The following is a 24,716-nucleotide window of genomic DNA, read 5'->3' as shown; positions in this document are numbered from 1 at the left end:
AAAATAAAAAGTTTTTTTATCTGGACAAGTAGATTGTCATGAGGGACAAGTAGATTGGGACACCAATTTAGTCCCTGGACAAGTTGTTTTTTAAAAAATATTCAGACCCCTGCAGGGGAGACTGACCATTTGGAAACTCAGGCACTGCCCAAGAGCCCGGGGTCAGTAGGGGGCCCCATGAGATGCCCCTGGTACCTTTTTCATAGGCTTTTTTGAGTTTGGGCAAGGACACAGGGGCCCCATGTTCCCTTATTGCCCGGGGGCCCCATGAGTTGTCAGTCCGCCACTGCACCTCTGCTAGTAATGGGGCAATCAGCAACTTTGATGGTATGGCACGCATTCTGACATGACCAGTGATCTTACAGTGATCAGTGCTAATAAAAAGCACTGACACTACTAATGACACTGGGCAGGAAGGGGTAAACATCTGGGGAAATCAAAGGGTTAACTATATCCAAACTATATGTAATGTGTTGACTGTGTGCTGTTTTACTAGTGGATGTGACAGTTTTTGTCTCCCTACTTTGCAAGGTTCACATGTAGGGCTCGTTTACAAATGCCTCGATCTGTGAAGAGCGATCCACTGTAGATTGCTTTTCAGAGAACAATGCAGGCATGACTGACAGGCATTTAGGTGGCAATACTGCTGCTTTCTGAATGTCTGTTTTTTGACAGCCGAATAGTTTTCTCTGTTTGAATGGTTGCATTGTGGCTTGGAAATGTCTCGTTCAGTGGTGGTACCGTTTTTGCTGCAGCATGTGTACTCCCCCATCTGGCTGCTTTGCCACTTAAAGTATAAAACAAAACTTTTTTGTTTAGTTTTGTATAGAGTGGAACAGGTTTTTAACTCCGATTAGGTTTTTATTGCTGTCTGTGCCCCCCGTTAGAGCTCTTTCACACTCACTGTGAGTGTGGTGCCCTCTGAAAAATGATCTGCGTTTGGGCATTTGACAGGTGACGAGGAGACATTATATCGCCTCCTTACCACCTAATTTAATGCCACACCACAATTGCATGCATTGTACATGATTAAGGTGCAGCCTCATTGAACTCAATGGGCAAGTTTGACAAGCAATGCCACTTGTAAAGCTCTGCATCTCAAGTTAAAAATGCCACGGCTGCTAAGCAAGGCATCCTGGCTGCAGTATGTGTTATTTATAGCTGTTATTTACAGTTTGGGAGGGCAGCCGGGGGGTGATTAATCCACGGTTCACCCTCCCATTTTTGCTGCCCACCAACTACCTGTCTGAAAGAGGCCTTACCCCTGGTTCACACCTAAGCGTTTTCCGCAGTACAGTCCATTTAACATGATTTTCTATGGGACATGTTCACATCTCCATGTTTTCACTCGGTGCGTTTTTTGGAAAGGGTCAGGGACTTTTTTGAATGCAAAAAGTTGCATTTTTGGTTCTATGGACTTCAATGGAAACGCTGCAGAAAAGTATGTAGTGCGTTTTTACTGCATTTTGCGTTTTAAAATCTGCCTAGCAACAAGAAAAAAAATGCATTAAAAACACTGCAAACATGCAGGTGCAAAAATGCAAAAACACAATGCAGAAACGAGTCAAACGCAAACTGCATAGATGTGAACCTAGCCTTACCCTAGGTTCACACCTAAGCATTTTCTGCAGCATTTTGCAGAAACACAGTACAGTCCAGGGGCGAACTGACCATTTAAAAACTCTGGCACTGCCCGAGGGCCCGGGGTCAGTACGGGGCCCCATGAGATGCCTCTGGTACCTTTTTTATAGGCTTTTTTGAGTTTGGGCAAGGACACAGGGGCCCCATGATCCCCTATTGCCCGGGGGCCCCATGAGTTGTCAGTCCACCCCTGGCATTTAACATGATTTCCTATGGGACAGGTTCACATCTCTGCATTTTCACCCGATGCATGTTTTGGAAAGGGTCAGGGACTTTTTTTAATGCAAAATATTGTATTTTTGGTTCTATAGACTTCAATGGGAATGCTGCAGAAAAGCGCGTATTGCGTTTTTGCCACATTTTATATGTGTTTTTTATGCGTTTTGCATTTAAAATCTGCCTAGCAACAAGAGAAAAAAAACAGTAAAATGCATAAAAACATGGCAAAAATGCAAAATGTAATGCAGAAATGCATCAAACGCTACCTGCATAGGTGTGAACCTAGACTTAGGAAGATTCACCCTCTCTTTGGGGGAGATTTACTAAAACTGGTGCACTTAGAATCTGGTACAGCTGTGCATGGTAGCTTCTAACTTCAGCTTGTTCAATTAAGGCCAGCCATACATGGGACCTAAGAATAATCGGCCGATTTTTGCTCTGTTAGTGGGGCAATGGCACCGGCCGGTTTTTGTAGTTCCTCCCCATTTTGTTTATCGGGCATGCTGGAAAATTCGTGAAAAATGACCAATTTTCAAAATCATTGGTGGCACCATCGGATTACAGAACGAACGATGTTTTCAATCGAAAAATTGTTCGTGCTTCGACCTATGTATGGCCTGCTTAAGCTTTGGCAGTAAAACCTGGAAGCTAATTGGTTTCTTTGCAGAGCTGCGCCAGATTTTGCAAGCTCCAAATTTAGTAAATATCCCCCCATTTGTCCTATTTACCTTTATCATCAGATGTCAAAATATTATAAGTAAATCCAAAAACTTGGATTGACCCCAGGACGGGAATAGAGGGGAAATCTTCCAGTGAGAACACTAGTTCCAGTGACACGTAGGGATTTCCGTAGACTGCATTCACACTTGAGTGTTTTGTATCTCGAAGCTCCAAAAAAAGCTCAAACTTAAAAAAAAATCAACTGTTCTCTATGGCGCCTGTTCACACCTGTTCGAACGAAGAGGTACCAGAGAGAACTATTGATTATTTAAGTTTGAGCTTTTTGGAGCTTCAAGCTACAAAATGCTCAAGTGTGAATGCAGCCTCACTTTGGAGGATTTTCTCACTTCCTGTTTTGGCTATGAGACAGGAATTGAAATGTATTTCATTTTATTAAAGGTACTTATATATCGCAGTCAATTTATGCAGCACTTCACATATATATTGCACATTCACATCAGTCCCTAACCCTCAAGGAGAGTACAGTCTAAGGTCCCTAACTTACATTCATACATACACATACTAGGGCAGGGGGCGGACTGACAACTCATGGGGCCCCCGGGAAATAGGGGATCATGAGGCCCCTGTGTCCTTGCCCAAACTCAAAAAAGCCTATGAAAAAGGTACCAGGGGCATCTCATGGGGCCCCCTACTGACCCCGGGCCCTCGAGCAGTGCCCAAGTTTCCAAATGGTCAGTCCACCCCTGTACTAGGGCCAATTTAGACAGGAGCCAATTAACCTACCAGAATGTCTTTGGAGTGTGGGAGGACACAGGGAGAACATGCAAACTCCAGGCAGTTGCTGCTGTGGCTGGGATTTGAACCAATGAAATCTGGTACTGCCAGGCGGAAGTGCTAACCATTTAGCCCTGGTTCACACTGATGCGGTGCGAAATTCGCAGTGTAGTGACAACTTTGGTTAAACCAGGTAAACTCCGGACACGAACCTGAGGAAAACAAGCTTTATTAACCAGCTGGGACCTAGCCAGGCTCATGCCTGCAAAGCTAAGTGCCTTTTCAAAGCATTTTACATGTGTATATACCAACGATTATGTCACAATGCATATATATCCTCTTTGTCCTTATTAAGATATGTTCTAAACAGCACAACACATAACATTTAGCATTTTGCGGTTAAACAGTTTAATTTCACTAACTGCCGATATTTCCACAGCATGTGTGGGGGAGGGAGTGAGCTAAGAGTTAGTTCATTACTTTTGCAAACTAAAAATGTTAAGGACTAAAGGGGAACTCTGCAATATTTGGGTGCTGCCACAACAGCGTTTTCAATGCGAACTCTGCACCGCATCAGAATCTCACCCCGTTCATGCGAACTGCTGCGGGTGTGTATGTTAAGTTAAAAACACCCCGAATGCGGACCGCAAAACGCGGTGTGATGTGCAGAATCCGATCACATAGGTGTGAATACCTATGCAATTAGATTCTAGTGCGGACCCATAAAAGCGTCCTGCATGTTTTTGGTGCGGGTGCGGTACAAATAGAGCCATACAAAATGTATGGCGCCAATCGCACGGCAATCAAATCGCATGTGATTTGCACAGGAATGCAGTGCAGTTCCTGTGCGAATCACATGTAGTATACAGTAAGGGAGGGTTACGCTCCCTGTCAGTTGTTTTTTTTTTTTTCCATTACAAAGTGTAATTATGTTTGTTTGTTTTCTGAACACATTTGTGATTTAGATCTAGTTTACACTTGTGGTTGGAGTGAGTGCGGCAATAATAATAGGAGGTTGAGCCACATTTTTACTCCCCCCCTTCTTAAAGTAGAACTATAAGCAACACCTTTTTTTCATTTTTGAATACAGTAAGGGAGGGTTATAATCCCTGTCAGTTGTTTTTTTTCCATTGCTGTCCTATTGAGCACAGCGGCTTAGCCTGGGATCACATATGTGCGGCAACGCACATATGTGAACCCAGGCTAAGCCGCTGTGCTGTCCTCAATAGGACAGCAATGGAAAAAAAACAACTGACAGGGATTATAACCCAACCTTACTGTATTCAAAAATGAAAAAAAAGGTGTTTCTTATAGTTCTACTTTAAGAAGGGGGGGAGTAAAAATGTGGCTCAACCTCCTATTATTATTGCCCCACTCACTCCAACCAGAAGTGTAAACTAGATCTAAATCACAAATGTGTTCAGAAAACAAACAAAACATAATGACACTTTGTAAACATTGAGACTTGAAGCCGCCCCTTAAATCCTGCTGATCTAGGTACAAGTGTCCTTGTGGTAAACAGAGCTGTGATAGGCAATGTCCAACATCTGAAGAAGAATACATAGACCCGCACAGTGGTCAGTGGTGTTATGTCCCTCCTGTCTTTCAGTGCCTGCATCTACCACTCAGGGGCTCTGTAAGCACAGGCACACACTTCCCAAATAAATACAAGTCATTCCTAAATTCCTGCATGGTGTCAGTGACAATCAGTGGTCCAGGCAGGGTGATCAGGAGATCCTCCCATTGTGGAGAATGGCTTGATCTCAGGGCAGGGAACCTGGTAACCTGAGCCTGTTGGGTGACTCCTCCTCTGTTCCCAGCAGCTGATCACACATGCTTTGTCTGCCTCCTCCAGGATAAACACCTATGTATAGAAACATAACGTAGCACAGCGGCTGCAGCCTTCTGCCTAGCACTCCCCTGATTTAGCTCCTGTCCTTCTATATCAGAACCAGCTCCCAGGAATGGATCCCTAGAAGAGGGGGGTTACGCTTTATTTCACTAACACTGGAAACTTTCATTAAAGGGACAGCAGCCCAGGCATCCGGCACCGTCCTGACACTGACTGCAGCATCTACACACGTTGTTGGCTTCTTCTGACTTGGGACCATGTGTAACAGGTAAAGGTCTTAGCTGCCACTGTTCTGATTGTGTGTCCTACAGGATTGCTGCTGGTTAACCAGCCGGAAATTTCTTTCCTGCTTTTTACAGCCTCCTTTATTCATTTGGAATAATTCCCAGTCGGCCGGTTTTTTTTTGATTCTGCTACCTGTTGGGAGTACGTTGCCTGTGGATTAGAGAACTGAACAAGTTTCTATGGAGAAGAAGAGCAACAGTTTTCGAAAGCTAGGAAGGTTCTTCAAGAGCCGTTCCAATGAGACGGAGAAGGGGGGCAATGGGATACCATCTGAAAATAAAAGCCCACCTGGGGTGGAAACAGTTGGACCTGGTGATGGAGGCATTCCCAAGGAGCAAGTGTCACCAATGCAGACTCCATCAGATGTCAAGAAGAAACCATTTGGAAGTTGGAGAAATAGACGGAAAAATACAAGTGATGCATCCATCTCTCCTCCTTCGTCCCCTGGTCATAGTGACAAGTAAGTGGTCATTTTATTAGGGAAAAAAATATTGAACAAGGTTATGTAACCCATAATAATGTATCAGAAAGCATACTTTGGTGTTCTGACAGGTGCACTGATGAAATTTGATTGAGTGGTTGCTATGGGTTACCGATCTTTCCATGTCATCATTAGGTTTTGCACTTGTTTTCTTAGTAAGCCTGCTTGTGTGCCAGCCAAGGACCTGGACACACTGCAACAGGGTCAGATTTGTGGAAAGGACACCTAGACCTTGCGTGACCATACACTGTAAGATTTCTCTCTTTCAGTCCGATAAATTCCCTCATCTATGCTAAACAGTGTGGGTGGAAGAATTTCCCCTGCTATTTTAGTTTGACAGCCAGCACTCCTGGTTGTCAGAATATCTGAACAGTGGCTGCATCTGATTGGATGCAAACACATTTCAGCTGACAATTTTCCACCCGTCTCCTTCGATAATCAAATCGAATAATGTCGGGTAGGAGGTTGCCAACAGTGCCATTTACAGCACGACTTTCATGTGGTTCATCAGGAACCAGCCATATTCACTCTGAGTATGGCAAGACTATTTATTGTAATACATTTAATTCATTTCATACATAGGTAAGCATGCAGGTATAAATCAAAAGAAAATATCCTGTTTACAACCACCACATACTGAATGGTGCATGTTACAAAATAGTTTGCATGCTGTAGTTTTGCTCTGAGAACTATAAAGCTATAATCCCCCCTTCCTATCAGTTCATCTTACCTCGCTTTTGCTCTGTTAGCTGCTGGGAATAAGGAAAGCTGTAAACGCTCTAAAATCAAATAAATCAAGGGCTGAGAATTGTCCACTGTTCCCCATGTGACAGAGCTGAGCCAATCCCCAAACACCAGCACTGTCACATGAGAGTAAAGCTGGCTGTAGATCAATAGTCAGTGTTGATACGGGAATCCCTCCTATGGAGCCATTGTGTTCTCTTGGCAGGGGGAGCTGTCCCTGCATAGTGATTACTGCTAGCAATAATTGCATGGAAAATCTGACAGGATGGTTGATGGATCGACCCACTTGGGTACATTCAGCCTGCCCACACATGGTTCGAATCTCGTCCGATCCCTACTCTTCCATACTTGAAAGTGCTAGGTATTTCCCAGCAGCTTATTGGAGCAGCAGGGGAAGGAGAGATGAGTATGGGCTCTTTCACATGGGACGGACCCGTTTAGCGAATCCGCTTGCTCAGTGGGGAATCTCTCCACTGATCCCCACTGAGCATGCAGATGACAGATCCGTGTCCCCTCGGTTGCTGCAGAGCAGACACAGAGCTGCTCGTTCTCCTCTATGTGCAATCAGAATGAAAAACGGACCCCCTGTCAATTTTCATCCAATCCGATGGACGGAAGGGGAATTGGATCCCCATCCGTCCTTTTTGGCAGATTGGATATCCATGGGTGTAAACGGACATATGTCCATTTACACCCGTCGCTCCTTAGAGGAGAATGGAGGTTCCAATCGGGTCTGCTCTAAAAACGGGCAGGCAGACCCGATCAGAATGTTCATGTGAAAGAGCCCTTAGTGTTGCTGAGGAAGAGGGCAATCAATTGAACCTGTTGCTTTGCCCTGCATTGGCAAAACATGTTTGTATTCATTTAACAGTCCAATTGATCTTAACAGTGTTCATTTGACTATATCAAAAGAATATTCAACATAATATTCAACATAAACTGCAAACCGACATTCACTGATACATTAAAAACATCACAATTTTATATAAAGAGAGGCTTGCAGAAACAGGTGACACACCCCCTTCAACTTATAACGATCACTTGAAATGTAATTAAGGAAGTTGATTGCTCAAGGCCACACTCGAGCAATTCACTCGTCTATTCAGCCAAGCATACTACACAAAAATCATGTGCTTATATTTACAGGTGAAAGTTCATAGACTTGTGTCATTTTGGTTATGTTCTGTGAATACTGCTTTCACCAATTATGATGGCCATACACACTTTGATTTTATTTTCTGATAGATGTGCGGCTGCGATTTGATCAAGATGATCCAATCTGCAAACAATTGAATGGGTATAACTTTCCTTCCAATCAGTTTAAGCAGGCCATAGATGAATAGAAATTTGTTTGGTTCAGCAGAGAATGGCAGAATTGCGATCCATCTGTGGCTGTTCTCAGTCGACCGAAGTTGATCTAATGATTGACTTCTGTGGAAAGGGAATGTTGGGAAATTTTCATTTTATCAGCAGCTACAGAGTTAGTCAATGTATTCTGACAGGAGAGGAGCCCTGCTGTCAGAATACAATAGCACAGTAGAGAGGATTTATCCAACTACCTCGCTTGTGTGGATGGGGGAATCATTTTTTTTGATAAAAAAAGCTGTTCTCAACCTGGCTTCCATGGAACCCCAGGGTTCCTTCAGAGGCGATCAGAGGTTCCTTGAACTGTGGCTAACTGACCTTCTATGTGATGGTGCCTTAGTAATTCCAGGTCCATCACCACTTGGCAGGCATAATTGTAAGGGTGGTGTTCTGGCCACCGCCATGGGGGAGTATTCTCCCCACTGGCCACCCCCGATGTAAGGGTGATTCTCGCAAAGGTCACCAATGAACTAACTTTAACTGGGGTTTTTTGAGACCTGAAAATTACTAAGTGTTCCTTCAGAGGTGACCAGAGGTTCCTTGAGCTGTGGCTAACTGTCCTTCTATGTGATGGTGCCTGCATAATTCCAGGTCCATCACTGATTGGCAGGCATAATTGTAAGGGTGGTGTTCTGGCCATCGCTGTAGGGGAGTATTCTCCCCACTGTAAGGGTGATTGTCGCAATCGTCACCAATGAACCAACCTTAACTGGGGTTTTTTGACACCTGAAAATTACTACAAGTGTTTCTTCAGAGGTGACCAGAGGTTCCTTGAGCTGTGGCTAACTGTCCTTCGATGTGATGGTGCTTGCATAATTCCAGGTCCATCACCGCTTGGCAGGCATAATTGTAAGGGTGGCATTCTGGCCACTGCTGTAGGGGAGTATTCTCCACACTGACCACCAACGATGTAAGGGTGATTCTCGCAATGGCCACCAATGGACTAACCTTAACAGGGGTTCCTTGAGACATGAAAATTACTACAAGTGTTCTTTTGGGGTAAAAGGGTTAAGAAAGCTGATCTATGGCTAGCCTTAGGCTCTATTGTGTCAATCATGTTGCATTAATTGGCAACACTGAAATTCTTTGATCAAGAATGTGATCATATTTTGATTGATTCAATTATGAGATTGCATAGTGAAAACAGATGTGATTGATAACTCCCAAGCATATCTGCCAACTAGAGATCGAAATCTGCTCGACTATAGGACAGGTCTATTATTCCTATTGAGAGGGAACGATTGGAAAATAAATTGACCACTTATCAAAGTGTGTATGGCCACCATTACACTGAAATGTATACAACTGGCACTGATTAGACTTCATGTATTCCTTTGCTCTCATCCACTTTCACGTTGTCAGGCTTGCAATTTATAGCAGCAAAGGGTTAACTCAGAAGTTCACTCTGCCATGACTCACAGTGCAAAATACACAAAAATGTGAATGAGCTGCCCCAGGAAAACTGCTTTGTTGTTATCATCTACTAATTCTCTTTAATTTGGTATGACTACACTGTAACCTAAATCTGCGCAGTAGTAAATATGTGTTTGGTGATGTGTTATGTTATGGGTCAACACTCTGATGTGTTATTTCTGCTTATTTCCCATACTTGATCAGGGAGTGAGCATGAGATGTTTGTTTCCAAACACCACCTCCCACTTGACACAATGCCACCATGGTAGGGGTGTCACAAACCTTATTTGATAAGGGCAGAGACTGGCAAAAGGCAAACAGTGGCAGGTTCAGAAGAATAAAAGAGGTGAGGAAATATGTATTCAGGTGGTGGTGTGACAGCTCTGCCTTCCAGGTTTAACACAATCAGCCAGTGGTACCAATTCTTGTATATATATATAGCAGTCTTGGCACTCGCCTTAATTTCGGAAGTAACATTGCTTAGCTAACCTATTTAATTGGCATCCTATTAAATGCGTCTAGGTAAACACTGTGAGCCATGCGTTATATATGAAAATAGAGTTTGTATTCTTAACCCAGGGCCATTGTTTAGATTTTCTGATGAGCAGACAAAACGGCTTATTTACCTTCCATTATAAATTCCTAATAATATGATCAATTAGATGAGTCTGTATTATTTCAGAAATAGTTGGCCATGATTCATTCCATAGAATAGTAATGGTTATTTGGGGTAGAACTAAAAAACTGGTTTACAGTAGTTTAAGCGGCAGTACGAGCCTGACGTACAGCCTGGTTTGGCCACCATTGGGGAAGATCTGAAGGCCCTATATTTCTACTACATCAAGATATATTGTATAGAGCCATCTGTTGGGGGTGTGGACTGTTGTCAGTACACAGTAGCTGTTGTTTAATTGTACAACCCAGGCACGTGCCACTGAAGATATAACTATGATAACTGTTATATGAGACAAAGGGAGATAGTACTTAAAGCAGTAATAAACCAAAAAATAAAAACGTTTTATATACCAGGAAAATTTCCACTCCTGTTGGCTATAGTCTGGTCCCCCTAAAGTCTGAAGGGCAATAAGCTGTTTAGAAAGTTTGGAGACCCTTGCTGTAAAGGATAGGAGGGGTTAGTTCTGCTTTAACAATGATCAGCTTTTGTTAATTTATTAAAAACGTTTACCCCTAAAGGAAAAAACTGTTACTGTACGGGCTCATGTACACGGGGCATTTGGAAAACTCTTCTGAATGATGGAAACTGACTGCTGGAAAACGTAGGTTAAAAAGCGTCAGTTTAGCCGCGTTTGCATACCGCGTTTACGCACGTTTATGTGCGTTTGCGTTTAGAAGCATTTTTAAAAGATCTTCTCAAATGCGCAGAATGCACTGAAAAATAGCAAAGATGAACTATTTCAGACATTTTGAGAGGAATAGAGAGGGCAGAAGCAGAGAGATCAGTATGTGTTGAGATAACCTGTTTTTTCTGGTTGTATTCACTATGGATCCCATCATGAGCATAATGCGGCACGTTCTACCATTTTTTCCTTCACACAAAACCTGGAACTGACTGCGCTGGTGTGCTAGGTCCATTTGAATACATGGAAAACGCTTTGCATGCATTTCTGATAATAAAAAAAGGCTTTGGACAGCATCTGGACATGGAACAGTTAAAAAGCGCTTCTAAACGAGGTTAACTACATTTACAAGTGTTTGAAAAGCTGGTAAAATCTACTCCTGAACGCAAGTTTGATGTGTTCAAAAAAACGACTGTAAACTCAACTACCTGTAAACGACATAGTGTACATGGACACATAGGAAAACATTAGGGAGAGTTCAGGGGATGCTGAAAAAAACACAGAAAAGCTCCAGAACATCGGTTTAGCAGATGCAGTGTACATGAGCCCTAACTGTTAAGGCCTGGTTCACCATGTAGCTCACATTTCATGCAATAAAAACGCGCATGCACCTTTTCAAAAACACATCCATTGGGAAACCACAAAAAAATCAAATCAGTTCCCACACCCACAACCACCCGCTCCTGATGGCACTGTGGGCTCAGATACATGAGGGTGCCATTCAGAATGAGCAGCGCGATTCGGCTGCAGGTGATTGCGAGTGCTGATACAATTCCCGCACCTGCAACCAGAACGAACAGTGCACTTTAGTGCGAAGCTAGCCTAAAAAGTGTTCGCTTTAATTTGTTAGTCAAGTCCTTCTAAATTTAGTCTAACACTACCTTCACCCCAGACCAGGGGTGGGCAACCTGCGGCTCTCCAGCTGTTGTGAAACTACATTTCCCATGAGGCATTGCAAAGACCGGACGTTACAAGCATGACTCTACAGGTCCCATGAGACATTGAAAAACTGACAGTTACAACTATAGTTTGCAGAGGCATGATGGAACTTGTAGTTTTACAACAGCTGGAGAGCTGCAGGGTGCCCACCCTTGCCCCAGACAGACAATGCGGTCAAAAGGTGTCTGCATTGTTTCTTTATTCAGAGTGGAGACAACCTAAGACAGGAAGTGTGTTACTGGCCAGATCGCAAAAAAGAAAAAAATAGTTATGTCATCACAATTAATGATTTGTAAACTAAATGTTTGGCCTACCTGTGTAAAATCTACTTGGTATTGGTTCAAAGCACAAAATGTAAAGTCTTATACTATTAATGCATTCAATACTGTACTGATGCTCAACCCATTTCAAGTTGGGATCACAATTGTTGATGTGTGTCTGCTCTCAGACCCCTCAAGAATCTCATTTTAGTATTTCTCTGGAACCCCAAATGTTTTTCTTAATCTATGGAACTCCAGAACTGGCAAGAGCCACCATCTAGATCCAGTCAATTTAGAGCCACATATGTAGCACTTGAACTATAAATATATAGACTTGCTGCTGATGTGTACTGTATTTGGAACATAAAGGATACATGCACCTGCTTGAATCATTTACCATCATTGCCAGCCATCTTAAAATGACAATTTCAATATAGCACATGCTTTTGGTTAGTGTCCAGAAGTATGTCAACAGGGGAAAAAAAATACAAAACAATCGGCCATAGAGAGCACCCTTAAAGTGGAACTATACTGCATCTGAGCACAACAGACCAAAAAATGCTATTTAATTAATTTGTAATATTCAAAGCAAACGCCTCCATCCATCCATGTCTCCATGCTTTTTGTTGTTGTTGAGAAATCACTTAGGCAAACTCCTCCATCCATCCATGTCTCCATGCTTTTTGTTGTTGTTGAGAAATCACTTAGAAAAACACCTCCCTAGCATTCATGGCCATGGCCATCTTATTTCAAGTGTTACTAAACCCACAACAGTAAAATCAGTCTGTATTTGTAGTAAAGCATGTTTTATTACTCACTCTGGAACCTTAATCCTCTGCATTGTGTAAAAAGGCTGTTTGATCCTGTCTTCTCTGCCCCTCCTCTTGTTCAAATGTCCACCTGATAAGACAGACTGAACCTGTAGCCCTTCTGCACATGCTCAGTTTGTGTATTTCTAGAGAGTTTTTTTTTTCTTGGGAGAGTGCATGTGATCAGCACAGTGCCCATCAGCACTGTCCAGACAGCGGTCAGGGGTGTTACATCCTCCTAGAACAGAAAGAAAACTCCTCCTACAAGCTTTAACCAGTGCTCAACTGAAGTCACAAGACTGCTCTAACTGCTGATGAGAAAAGATATTTAGCAGTTTATATTTACTAAAATAATTGCATCTCCATGTTCTGTGTACTGTGGGAGACCAGATATAGTGAATGCGGGGACCAGGGTTTAATAACACCTGAAGGGCAGATAGTTCATGCAGCATTTACTTCCTGGAATCCATCTGCCCTTAGCTCAGGCGTTCAGGTAGGAGGGTGTGCTTAGCTGAGAAAACCCCTCCTCCCTCCTGAAGACTCCTGAGATGTATGACATAATTTGCCTAGGCCTGGAAACCAGAAAATAACTGAAGAAATGTGAAAAAAAAAAGTTTAGAACGAGTAAATATAATACACTTTCCCATCTATTTACTAATGCTAGCAGCGTAAGGATTAAAAATAGTCAATGTTGATTCAGAGAGTGAAGTTCCACTTTTAGATGGCTATATATTCACATAGATCTTATTTTTCCTTCAACCCGCAAGCTGAAAGAAAAAAATCTAATAGATTCCTCCATCCATGCTAAACCCCGTGTATAGAAGAATCTTCTGCTGCTGTTATTGTCCTCTGAAGCTGACTATTTTCCTCCTGTTTTTTTTTTTTTTCTTTAATTTTTCAAATGAAGGCTGTTGGGTGGCAGCATGCAGGAACCAGCCAAAATTCGTTCCATGTATGGCCAGCTTTGAAAACACATTAACTGAGAACACCAGACAATTGTGAGCAAGCTGTTAGAAGCATGGACTTCTGAAAAGATGCTTCATTTGCTGTAACTTCTTACACACATAGCCTGGAGGTTTTGGTGAGACACATACAGGCTGCAAATAAACAAAAGATGTTGGTTAGACCCTTGATAACGCCACTGCCACCATTGGCACTGGGACTGAAAGTGACAGAAGATCAAACATTTGGAGTTGTCACCAGAACATAGATGGGAAATCTTCCAATGGGAACACCTGTTCCAGTGAAAAGTATCTAAGGGGAAATTCTCACTCACTTTGAAGAGCTTTCCACTTACTTCCTTGTGTCTACAGGATAAAAAGTGAAGGAAAATCTCCCCAATTGGACACAGATGACTGGCAGAAGTTTTAATAATTCTCTTTTAAAAGAAGGTTTTGGCTTTAGATATACATTAAAGTGTTATTAAGCCCAGGACAATTCATTCACTATATCTGGTCTCCCACAGTACACAGAACATGGAAATGCAATTATTTTAGTAAATATAAACTGCTAAATACCTTTTCTCATCAGTAGTCTTGTGACTTCTATCAGTGTCTGGCTGAGCATTGGCTAAAGCTTGTAGGAGGAGTTTTCATTCTCCTCTGATTGTCCTATAAGGGCTGCATATCCCTGGACCCTCTGTTTGGACAGTGCTGGTTGGCCCTGTGCTGATCACATGCACTCTACCAAGAAAAAAAAACTCTCTAGCCATACACATTAAACTGAGCATGTGCAGAGTGACTTCACAGAATATGTCTTATCAGGAGATAAGAGGGGGACACTGGAAGAAGGGGAGGATCAGAGAAGACGGGATTAAACATTGTGTCTTTTTACACAATATGGATTAACACTTTAGGTTCCACAGTGAGTTTAACAAGCACGCTTTGCTGCATATACAGACTGATTTTACTGTTGTGGGTTTAGTAACACTTTAAGTATTTTCTAGAAACATTTTAAGTGAACCACCTACTTTCTTCTTCGTGGATATAATATCAAGCTAAAAATCTTAAAACCACATTCTCCAGAGAACAAAGTAGTTGGCTGGCTTGTCTCCAATTGTCCCTGTGTTGTAAATTCTGTCCGTCAATCACCTGCCTGAAGCAACTACCTGTTTTGAAAACACCGTCAGTCTGCTTTGCTTTTCATGGCTATCATTCTTAATAGTCTACAAAAATATGCTTCAACTTTTGAACCAACCTACTTTCATGTGAGAATAGCAATTTATTATATTATTAGGAATTCTTTCATAATGAAGTGCTTATAAAACTGCTAACACAGCTTATTTTCCTTTATCATGGTGGTTTAAAAAAAAGTCTGTGTTTTCCCACAGTGGCCAATTGAATTCACATCTTAGAGAATGACAGTTGGGGAATCGAAATTTGAATCTGGTTAAGTGCTGTGGGACAATAGAAAAAAAACAGGGAACTAAAGAAGTACAGCCAAAGATCTATTGGCCGTACTTCTCCTGTGGATCAAAGAAGTGCAGTTCTTTCTGTTTTCCTGTGACCCATTTTCAGATCACTGAAGCCTGCTGTTGGCTGGTGGGAGGAAGCAGAGCAGTCACCGCTGTCTGCTCAAAGCTGCTTTGAGAACTTGAGAACTCAGAAATCAGTGATCATGTCACACTTTAAAGCGGCGGGGGACCAGTGCTACATCCACCTAGGTAACTTTAATTTGAGAAAAAAAGGAAAGTCATAATTCTCTTTTGACTAAACTTCCAGAAGCTTTAGTCGTACTGTCCTGTACTATGTCTGTCGCAGACACAGCATAGAACAGGGAGAAGATGAGTCCTAATTAACAAAGGGGTTTGCTCCCCCTTTGGTAATTAGGAGCAGGATCTGCTCGATTTCCTCAGCTTAGAAGAGTGGTGCAAAAACTCCTTGTTATCCCCCCCCCCCCCCCCAGTCTTTACAAACAAAAACAATAAATTAGGCAACTTGTATCATAGCATGGTGATATTGTTTTATTAGTCCCAGTTCACACTACAACTTATCATGTGACTTGCAACACATAAAGTCGAATGACAAGTCAAAACACATTAATTTCAGAGGGTGTTGTCTTAAAGCAGAGTTCCACCCAAAAGGGGAAGATTGGTCCCCCGCTCCCCATTAAGGATTGGCACCTTTGGGGAGCGGGGGGAGGAGAATGGATACCCAAATTTGACAGGGAATCGGAAGTTGTCCTCCTACCCTCCCTCCCCGAAGTCTTGTGGAACACGTGACAGGTCCCAGAAGACGACAGAGCCATTCAGGAAGCGCAGCGCTACTCGCGCATGCGCAGTGGGCACCTGGCTGTGAAGCCGCAAGCTGTCACAGCCGGGTGCCCACAATGAAGATGCCGGCACCTAGAATACAGGACGGCCGGTGAAATGGGCTGCGGCGGGGGCAATGTGGGATTGTGGGACAGGTAAGTGATTGTTTTTTTTACAGCGTGAGTGGAATTCCACTTTAAGCCATGCAAATCAAGTTGCAGCAACAAAAAAAAAAGGTTCCTGCACTACTTTTCTGCGCCTTGAGTTCCATAGGCTACAAAGTTAAATCACAAAAGTAACAAGCAAGTTGCCAGGAAGTCGCAAACAAGTGGTATGATTTTGGCATCGCAGCAGCCTTAGAGCTCATTTACACTAGCAGTCAAGTTATACCGCATCCACTGGTGTTCACTGTGAAGAGGGTGGTGCCAATGTTTTCTTGCGTTGTGCAGTTCACCTTTTTTTTATATATATATATATATATATATATATATATATATATATATAGTAGTCTCCCAAAAAGACATTCCATTCATCTTTATTCACTGCAGCACATTGCAATGTGCTATAGAGCGTTGCATTATGCTGCACTGCATAAAAATGCAGAATGTCTTTTTTTTTTATAAGCCCACATCATTGCAGTAAACTGGTATGAAGTGAATTCATAGAATGCAAGGCTGTGTCTATGCGTTGGGACTGTGTTGGGAAAGAATGCGTAGCGCAACCCGAAGCATATCGTGTGAATGGGCCCTATATGTCTACTGCTCATTTTCTTGGATTCTTTATGCCTTAATTTTCTTCCCACTTCATTATTGAATATATCATATTATCAAGATTACAATGAGAGATATGCAGAATGGTCCCGAATAGGTTAGCAAGCAGAAGTCCGGAAAAAAATAACAAGATAAAAAATGAATAGCCCAGTAAAAGATAAAATAACAAAATCAGCATGTACTGCAAATCTTTGCTTGAGGATAGGAATCTCTCTCAAAGGTCTTTTTTTCTGCCTCTAGATGTCCTCACTTTTATGGCCATCATCATTCAATCCATGTCCTCTGAGCCCAGGTTGACCCACCTCAGCCACTGAACAGTGAAAAAAGTAGTACAATGATGAGTTCATGTCTCCGTCACTCCTCATTCTTGTGTCTTTTATATGTGCCTATATTTCTTCTTCAAAGTCCAATCATAATTATATATTTTTTAGTTTTTTACAGGATTGAAGAGGTTTCAACCTCCTGTTAGGGCTTTATTGTTGTTCATATCCCATTTGGGGTGATTTCCCTCATCTCCTTTATCAATGATAGGGTGTTACAAACAGACAGAACCAGGAACAAGAACATATTTATTGGATGGAAAGGATAAAAGATAGAACATCTATCTTGTTTTTATTGCTCTCTCTGTGTTTTCCTGTATCAGTGACATCATCACTCTTTCATTTCTTGTCCTGGTATCACCAGGATAGTACATAACAGGATATCTCCCTATTGAGGATGCAGACAGCAATACAAAGTTTACAAGGAAATATATGAAAAAAGTGTTTACAAGGAAATATATGAAAAAGGTGTTTACAAGCTAACAAGGAAATTATCTAAAACGATATACTTTATGCAACCGTCTAAAAGAGTGCATAACACATCAATACAATGATGACCCGGTCTTCCGGGTCTTTTGGAGTTGCTGAGCTCACCGGTGTGTTCCTTCTTTTTAAGAATGTCCCAAACAGTTGTTTTGGCCATGCCTAATGTTTTTGCTATCTCTCTGATGGGTTTGTTTTGTTTTTTCAGCCTAATGATGGCTTGCTTCACTGATAGTGACAGCTCCTTGGATCTCATCTTGAGAGTTGACAGCAACAGATTCCAAATGCACATAACACACTTGAAATGAACTCTGTACCTTTTATCTGCTCATTGTAATTGGGATAATGAAGGAATAACACACACCTGGCCATGGAACAGCTGAGAAGCCAATTGTCCCATTACTTTTGGTCCCTTAACAAGTGGGAGGCACATATGCAAACTGTTGTAATTCCTACACCGTTCACCTGATTTAGATGTAAATACCCTCAAATTAAAGCTGACAGTCTGCAGTTAAAGCACATCTTGTTCGTTTCATTTCAAATCCATTGTGGTGGTGTATAGAGCCAAAAATGTTAGTATTGTGTCGATGTCCCAATATTTATGGACCTGACTGTATATATATATATATATATATATATAATTTGATTTTGCAGTTCCGGGCAGTGGGTGCATTGGCGCTGTGTGCACGACCTACCAGCGCCGCCATTCGTGGCCTTGGCTGTCAATCACCGGGTCTCGGCTCTTGATTTCTTGCCGGCACTTGATGATCGCCGAGTATCTCTGACAGGAGAGAAACCTGTATTTACACAACACAGATCTCTCCCCTATGTGCTCCTGCACACTGCTTTGTATGGCCCTGCATAGAAGTGTGCTTACAGTGAAGCACACACACAACCCCCGTAGTGAAACAGCACACAGTTAACCCTTTGATCGCCCCAGATGTTAACACCTTCATGCCCAGTGCCATTAGTACAGTGTCAGTTCCTTTTATTAGCACTGATCACTGTATTGGTGTCACTGTGGATGTCAGTGACACTAAGTCAGTTCCCCTCAGTGTCAGAATGCCGCCGCAGTCCCACAGTCCCGCTATAAGCCACTGATCGCTGCCATTACTAGTACCAAAAAAAAAAAAAAATTCCAGTATATATACTGCCATTTGTAGACGCTATAACTTTCACGTAAACTTTAAGTAAAGAAATGTAGCAGAATAAATTTTGGCCTAAATGTATGAAAAATTAGATTTTTAAAATTTTTTTTACTGGACATGTTTAATAGCAAAAAGTCAAAAATATATATATATTTTTTTTCAGAATTATCGGTATTTTTTTATTTATAGTGCAAAAAATAAAAAACGCACAGGTGATCAAATACCACTGAAAGAAAGCTCTATTTGTTGGGGAAAAAGGACATAAATTTAATTTGGGCGCAGCATTGCATGACCACGCAATTGTCAGTTAAAGTAATGCAGCGCCGTATTGAAAAAAAAATGGCCTGGTCAGGAAGGGGGCGGGCGGGGTAAATCCTCTTGGAGGGCAAGTGGTTAAGGGTAATTTCCCAAATGAGGACACAGAGAGAAATAAAAAAAAAAATATAATATATGCATAAGGTGCTTGAAAGCTGTTGCCAACACAGAAATGACTTAAAACTATACACGTTATTTAACTACCTAGGATCTAATAATGTTTGAAAATATGTGTCACCCAGCACTTGCCCAATATATAAGTAACAAATAGTGTTAGATTTCACCCTCTGTAAACATATACATCAAGCACAAATATAGCAAATAAACAAGTTTGTTTGCTATATTTTTGTGTTTGATGTATAAGTATACATTAGAGGATACAGTTTAACGCTATCTGTGATATATTGGGCAAACGCTGAGCAAATGGCGATTATGCACAGGCCTTTTTTGCCAGATAATAGGTGCAGGTATGCCCAGCTTTGGGGGGGGGGGGGGTCGCACAGAGCTTTGGAGTGCATATTGCACTGGGACTGTAGTACAGAGCTCAAGAGTTTCTGTGACATAGGAACCAAGACTCAGGAGTGCATGTTACATGGGGCGCAGGGCTCAGCAGTGCATGTTACATGGGACGCAGGGCTCAGCAGTGCATATTGCAGGGGGCACAGGGCTCAGGGGTGCATATTGCAGAGGGCACAGGGCTCAGGAGTGCATATTGCGGAGGGTGCATGGCTCAGGAGTGTATATTGCAGGGGACACAGGGCTCGGGGTGCATATTGCGGAGGGTGCAGGGCTCAGAGGTGCGTATTGCGGAGGGTGCAGGGCTCAGAGGTGCGTATTGCGGAGGGTGCAGGACTCAGAGGTGCATATTGCGGAGGGTGCAGGGCTCAGGAGTGTATATTGCAGGGGACACAGGGCTCAGGGGTGCATATTGCAGGGGGCTCAGGGCTCAAGGGTGCATATTGCAGGGGGCACAGGGCTCATGGGTGCTTATTGTAGGGGGTGCAGGGCTCAGAGGTGCATATTGCAGGGGGCGCAGGGCTCAGGTGTGGTATTGTAGGCAGTGCAGGGCTCAGCAGTGCATATGGCACGGGGTGAGGGGCTCAGGAGTATATGATGCATTGGAGCGCAAGGCCAGGAATGCATGTTTCATGGGGCTCGGGGGTTCACGTCACACAGGCAGTGCAGGGCTCAGCAGTGCATATGGCACGGGGTGAGGGGCTCAGGAGTATATGATGCATTGGGGCGCAAGGCCAGGAATGCATGTTTCATGGGGCTCGGGGGTTCACGTCACACAGGACGCAAGGCTCTGGGGTTCATGTTGCACAGGGTGTGGGGCTCTGTTGTGCATGTTACATAGGGCTCAGAAGTGTATATCACGTGGAGGATTGATATTATTCATATTTATTGCAGCATCACCTGATGATTTACAGTATATATTTCAAGAATGTATGTAATTATTGCAAACTTTATTTGTAGAAGTGTATCTTATACTTATCCGCCTTCTTTAGTAGTAATAAAAACTTTTCAGAAGTTGCCACTCTACCACCATATCAAAAACTAAAAATATTTTGCCTTTGGTTGGGCTTTGATGAATTGTGGCCTACCAATGCCAGGACTATAGACATCTGAATGAGAATGAGATTGTTAAAGCATGGTTTCACCTTTCGTAATATTACACCCATATTCAGAGTGTAACATGTAACATCTTACAGATGTTTTGACAGCGAATGGAGGATCTTCTCCCCCTGCTTGCTGTCCCAATTTTAAAAAAACGTTCACAGAGTTCTGTATGAAAAATACAAGTACCGACAAATTTTGCGGCTGTTGGCTTGTATTTCGTAATAAACCACCAGGGTGCCATTGACCACTCTAGGAAGATCATTGCGTCTTTCTGTCAGTGTGTAACTGCCTACTCTTGCAATGTTTGAGCAGACCATTTACACAAATTGACTGCAAGAGCCCTGCTGATCGCAGGTGGAATGCTTTGCAGGCTCATAGTGAAAAAAATATAAATGCACTTTTTTTTTTACCTGAAAAAAAGATGTGCATTTATTTATTTTTACAAAGGAGAACTTATCCTTGAAAAATGAATGTGCAAACACTATTTATTCTTAGCATTCGATTCTTTTAAGCTCGGTTCACACTTCCGCGACTTGGAATCTGACTTGTGAGACCCCAAGTCGCATGACATGTGAAATACCATGTTAGTCAATGAGAGCTGTCCTAATTAGCACTACTGAAGTCACTGAAGGTTCCTGTACTACTTCAAGGTGACTTCTATCCAACTTGTGTCCATATACTTTAATAAAAGTCACCTCCAAGTCAGATCCTCATCTATATTGATGTGATTTGGATCTGACATTACAAGAAGATTACCCAGGCATTCCCTGAAAGTTGCTTCAAAGTTGCTTCAGAGTTGCGTCAATGTGGTACTCAAGTTACCTGGCAAAGTCGCACTCCAAGTCTTGTGACTTTCAGGTAGCAGTAGTGTGAACTGAGACTTAGTGCGCCTGTGCCATGACTTATGTTCTTGATGATGTTTAGTTTGTACATATACATGTGCTACATACCTAATACAGTATATCAGTGTACACTTCTTATACTTCTCCACCCACATTTCATTCTGTTGTTCCCTAAAGCAGTGTCTGTCATTTAAAGCTTACGTAGAACAATTAAAATGACTGTAACCCAGTATTTACTTTAAATTATAGCTCTGACTGAGAAAGGAATACAGATAATAAAGATAAATAGAATGAATAACAGATAAGGACAGCGCCTCTGGAATAAAAAAAAATATAAATAAGGAATATGTTGAAGGAGAGAAGCTATCAACCCAAATAGTGCAACCAACCAAAGCAATAAATATCAAGACAGAGCTCTTCCCAAAAAATATCTCTTATAATACAAAAGTGCTGAAAAACAACTAAACTAGAAAAAACCAGAAATGAAAAAGTGTGGGAAAGCGTCCAAAACTACAATGTGTGGAAAACTATTAAAAAATATGGCATATTAATAATCAATATATCTTAACCCCTTGATGCCAACGGCCCACAAATATGCGGCCTTACGGAACTGGGCTTTTTTCCGTGGGATCGCATATTTGCATACCTGTCTTTGTGCTGGGAGCGCGTCACTCGGCACGCTCCCAGCACAGAGACCGCGGTGTCACTGATAGCCCCAGCTCCCGTTCTAACGATCGGGACCCGGGACTCCCGATTTCGGGTCACGTGATCGCTGTGATAGCCTCTGGTTGGCTATCATAGTGATCAGTCACTGTGCAGCCCAGCCCCTTGTTTTTTCTCTCTCTATGAATGGAGAAGAGAGATACATTGTATCTCTCTAACTGCTGGCATAGAGAGATAAAAAAAGTTTGTAAAAAAAAAAAAAAAAAAAAAGATAAATAAATATTAAAAAATAAAAGAAAAAATAAAGAAAAATACCTAGATTAAGGTTTGATCTAGTTCAAGTGCCAGGGTTAGTTTTTGGGTCATGGTCATGGTCAAAGCTCAGGATTTATACAAAAAAATTGGTGTGTCAGTGTGTTTTAGGTAAAAAAAACCAAAATGTGAACTATTGTTTCTGGGCTGTTCTATGGGTACAAACAACAAATAAGATACACATATATGGTATCGCTGCAATGGTCAAGAGCTGGAGAATTAAGGGGTTAAAGTGATTAACATCAACGAAAATATCAAAAAAGTATTTAAAATTATTAATTACAAAGGTGTAGACAAGTGTTCAAAAGAAACAAGTAAACAATAAATATGTGAAACAATTTGTGAACCAATCGGTAAACCGATGGAAAAATATGTTAAACCAAAACAAGGAAATTTATAGCACTCGACCCAAAAAATATCTCTAATAATGTAAAAAGTGGTAAAAAAAAATGTAAAAACTTGTAATAAAAAAGTGTGAAAAAGTGTTCAAAACTGAAATGTGTGGAAAACTGTTCACAAACATAACATACTAATATCTTAAAATAATTAACATGAAAATGGCAATTTTTTAATTTTTTTTTTAAGAAAGTGTCCAAAAGAAAAAAGTTTAAAAAAGTCAATAAATTAGTGAGACAATAGTTGAAACAATAATGAGGTGCTCCAATCTTCAAAATTCTATATCTTGTATGATGTTAACCCAAGTGAAAATCCACCACCAAATAGATTGAGTCCACGCACCAGAGTTCCATGCTGGCAAAAAATACACCAGCTATAATCGCTTGTGCTCTGGGAGCAATACTCTGTGGTAACGGACTTCAACTGATGGAAAACCTCTTAATGGCAATTAATTCATCATATGTTCAGTGTAGGACATGGAGGAGAAAGAAGAAGGAATCCACATAGCATAAAACCTTACAAAATCTTTATTCATCCAAGTTCATAGAAAACTATTCACATTGATAAGTGTCACAGCCAACACTAGCATCTCACACTTCAAACATCAATGGAAAATGAAACAAACAGGTCTATGTATACTCAGACCACTCCCCTGTATGTGATGGTGTTGTCACTACCAAGGCCCCGCCCTATGCGTCTCGCCATCCAACGTCCGCCCCCCCTGCACACAAGTCAAATTGCGAGCAGCGGCTGTGTCAGTGCAGCCACTGCATTCCAATTGACATGAATAAGACTGCCTGCATACGAATGACCAGAGCACCTGTGCATTTTGTGCCGGCAAAACACGGCCCACACACAGAAAAAGTCAAGCTGGGAATCTTTTCTTTAGTTCCTGCTGCATTGTTCTGGGTCAGTGAATTACTAATTAGTGAAGGATGTACATGACCGCCTAGAGTTTGCATGTTGGAAAATCCCATTGGCAGTGGCAGCTCCAATATTTATTTTTTGGCTTGAATAAATACTCCTTTTCTCTGCACATACAACAGGATTACATTTTGACACCTGGATAAAGATTAATGTAAGAACATTTAGCGCTCGATCAGGCTGCTCATCACCTGTAAGGCTCCTTTCACTCGGTTGACCAGGGGGGTGGTAAAAACAGGTAGTTGATCTACATTTTTACTGCTCCCATCGGGGAAATTTTAACATGACTTGCAGAGTCCCCTGTAAGCAAATGAGGCTGCAAACTAACCATGAGCCAAATGCTTAGCTGACGCTTGTGGCATGGTCCTGCAATGGAAGAAGTTTATCGTTCAGCAGTAAAAGAAAAAGGCAAAGAAAAATAAGCATCGGGAGGCGGCAGTATCGCCTCCTAAACACTTGCACACCTACAGCTTGTGTGAAAGGAGCCTTAAGATAATAGTGGGTCTACCTGCTATTAGAAGAGTTAAAGCCTCCACACTGCAAGGATGAAATGACCAAGGGGGATTGAATGGTGCTATGACTCTTTAGGGCCCCAGCAGTCCTCATGTAAAATACAGGAGCACTGTTCCTGAATTGTAATTATATTGGGGAGCTGAAATTGGTAGAACAGGAGACCTGCATAAAGGATTGCAATGCGAGGTGAAATTTTAGAGGTACCAGGAGCTTTGCCTTAAGGCAGAATTGAACCCTCTGCTAAAAAAAAAAAAACTAAGAAATTAGTCCCCAGGAGTTTTATAACATGTACTAGCGATATACTTGTTCCAGATCTGTGAATCAAGTGTTGAAGGCAAT

General features: G+C 41.9%; 1 protein-coding gene across 2 annotated transcripts in view; it reads left to right on the top strand.

Moving 5' to 3' along the window:
• The first annotated feature begins 5,143 nt into the window (after nt 1-5,143).
• The window catches only part of CRYBG1 (crystallin beta-gamma domain containing 1), a 350,815-nt gene continuing 331,242 nt past the window's right edge, over nt 5,144-24,716 (top strand). The window contains exons 1-2 of one of the 2 annotated variants that reach the window (XM_089665003.1): nt 5,144-5,435; nt 5,527-5,912. In XM_089665003.1, coding sequence (XP_089521129.1) covers nt 5,632-5,912 — 281 coding nt within the window. In that variant the 5' untranslated portion in view covers nt 5,144-5,435; nt 5,527-5,631. Of the gene's footprint in view, nt 5,913-24,716 lie in introns of both variants that reach the window. The other variant, XM_089664996.1, reaches the window with a different exon arrangement.

This window comes from Staurois parvus, unplaced genomic scaffold (assembly GCF_062004578.1).
Source record: "Staurois parvus isolate SC_StPar_1 unplaced genomic scaffold, SC_StPar_1.0 ptg000048l, whole genome shotgun sequence".
NCBI classification, from domain to species: domain Eukaryota; kingdom Metazoa; phylum Chordata; class Amphibia; order Anura; family Ranidae; genus Staurois; species Staurois parvus.
Note: the sequence above shows the minus strand (reverse complement) of the source record. Positions and strands in the feature narration are given on the sequence as shown.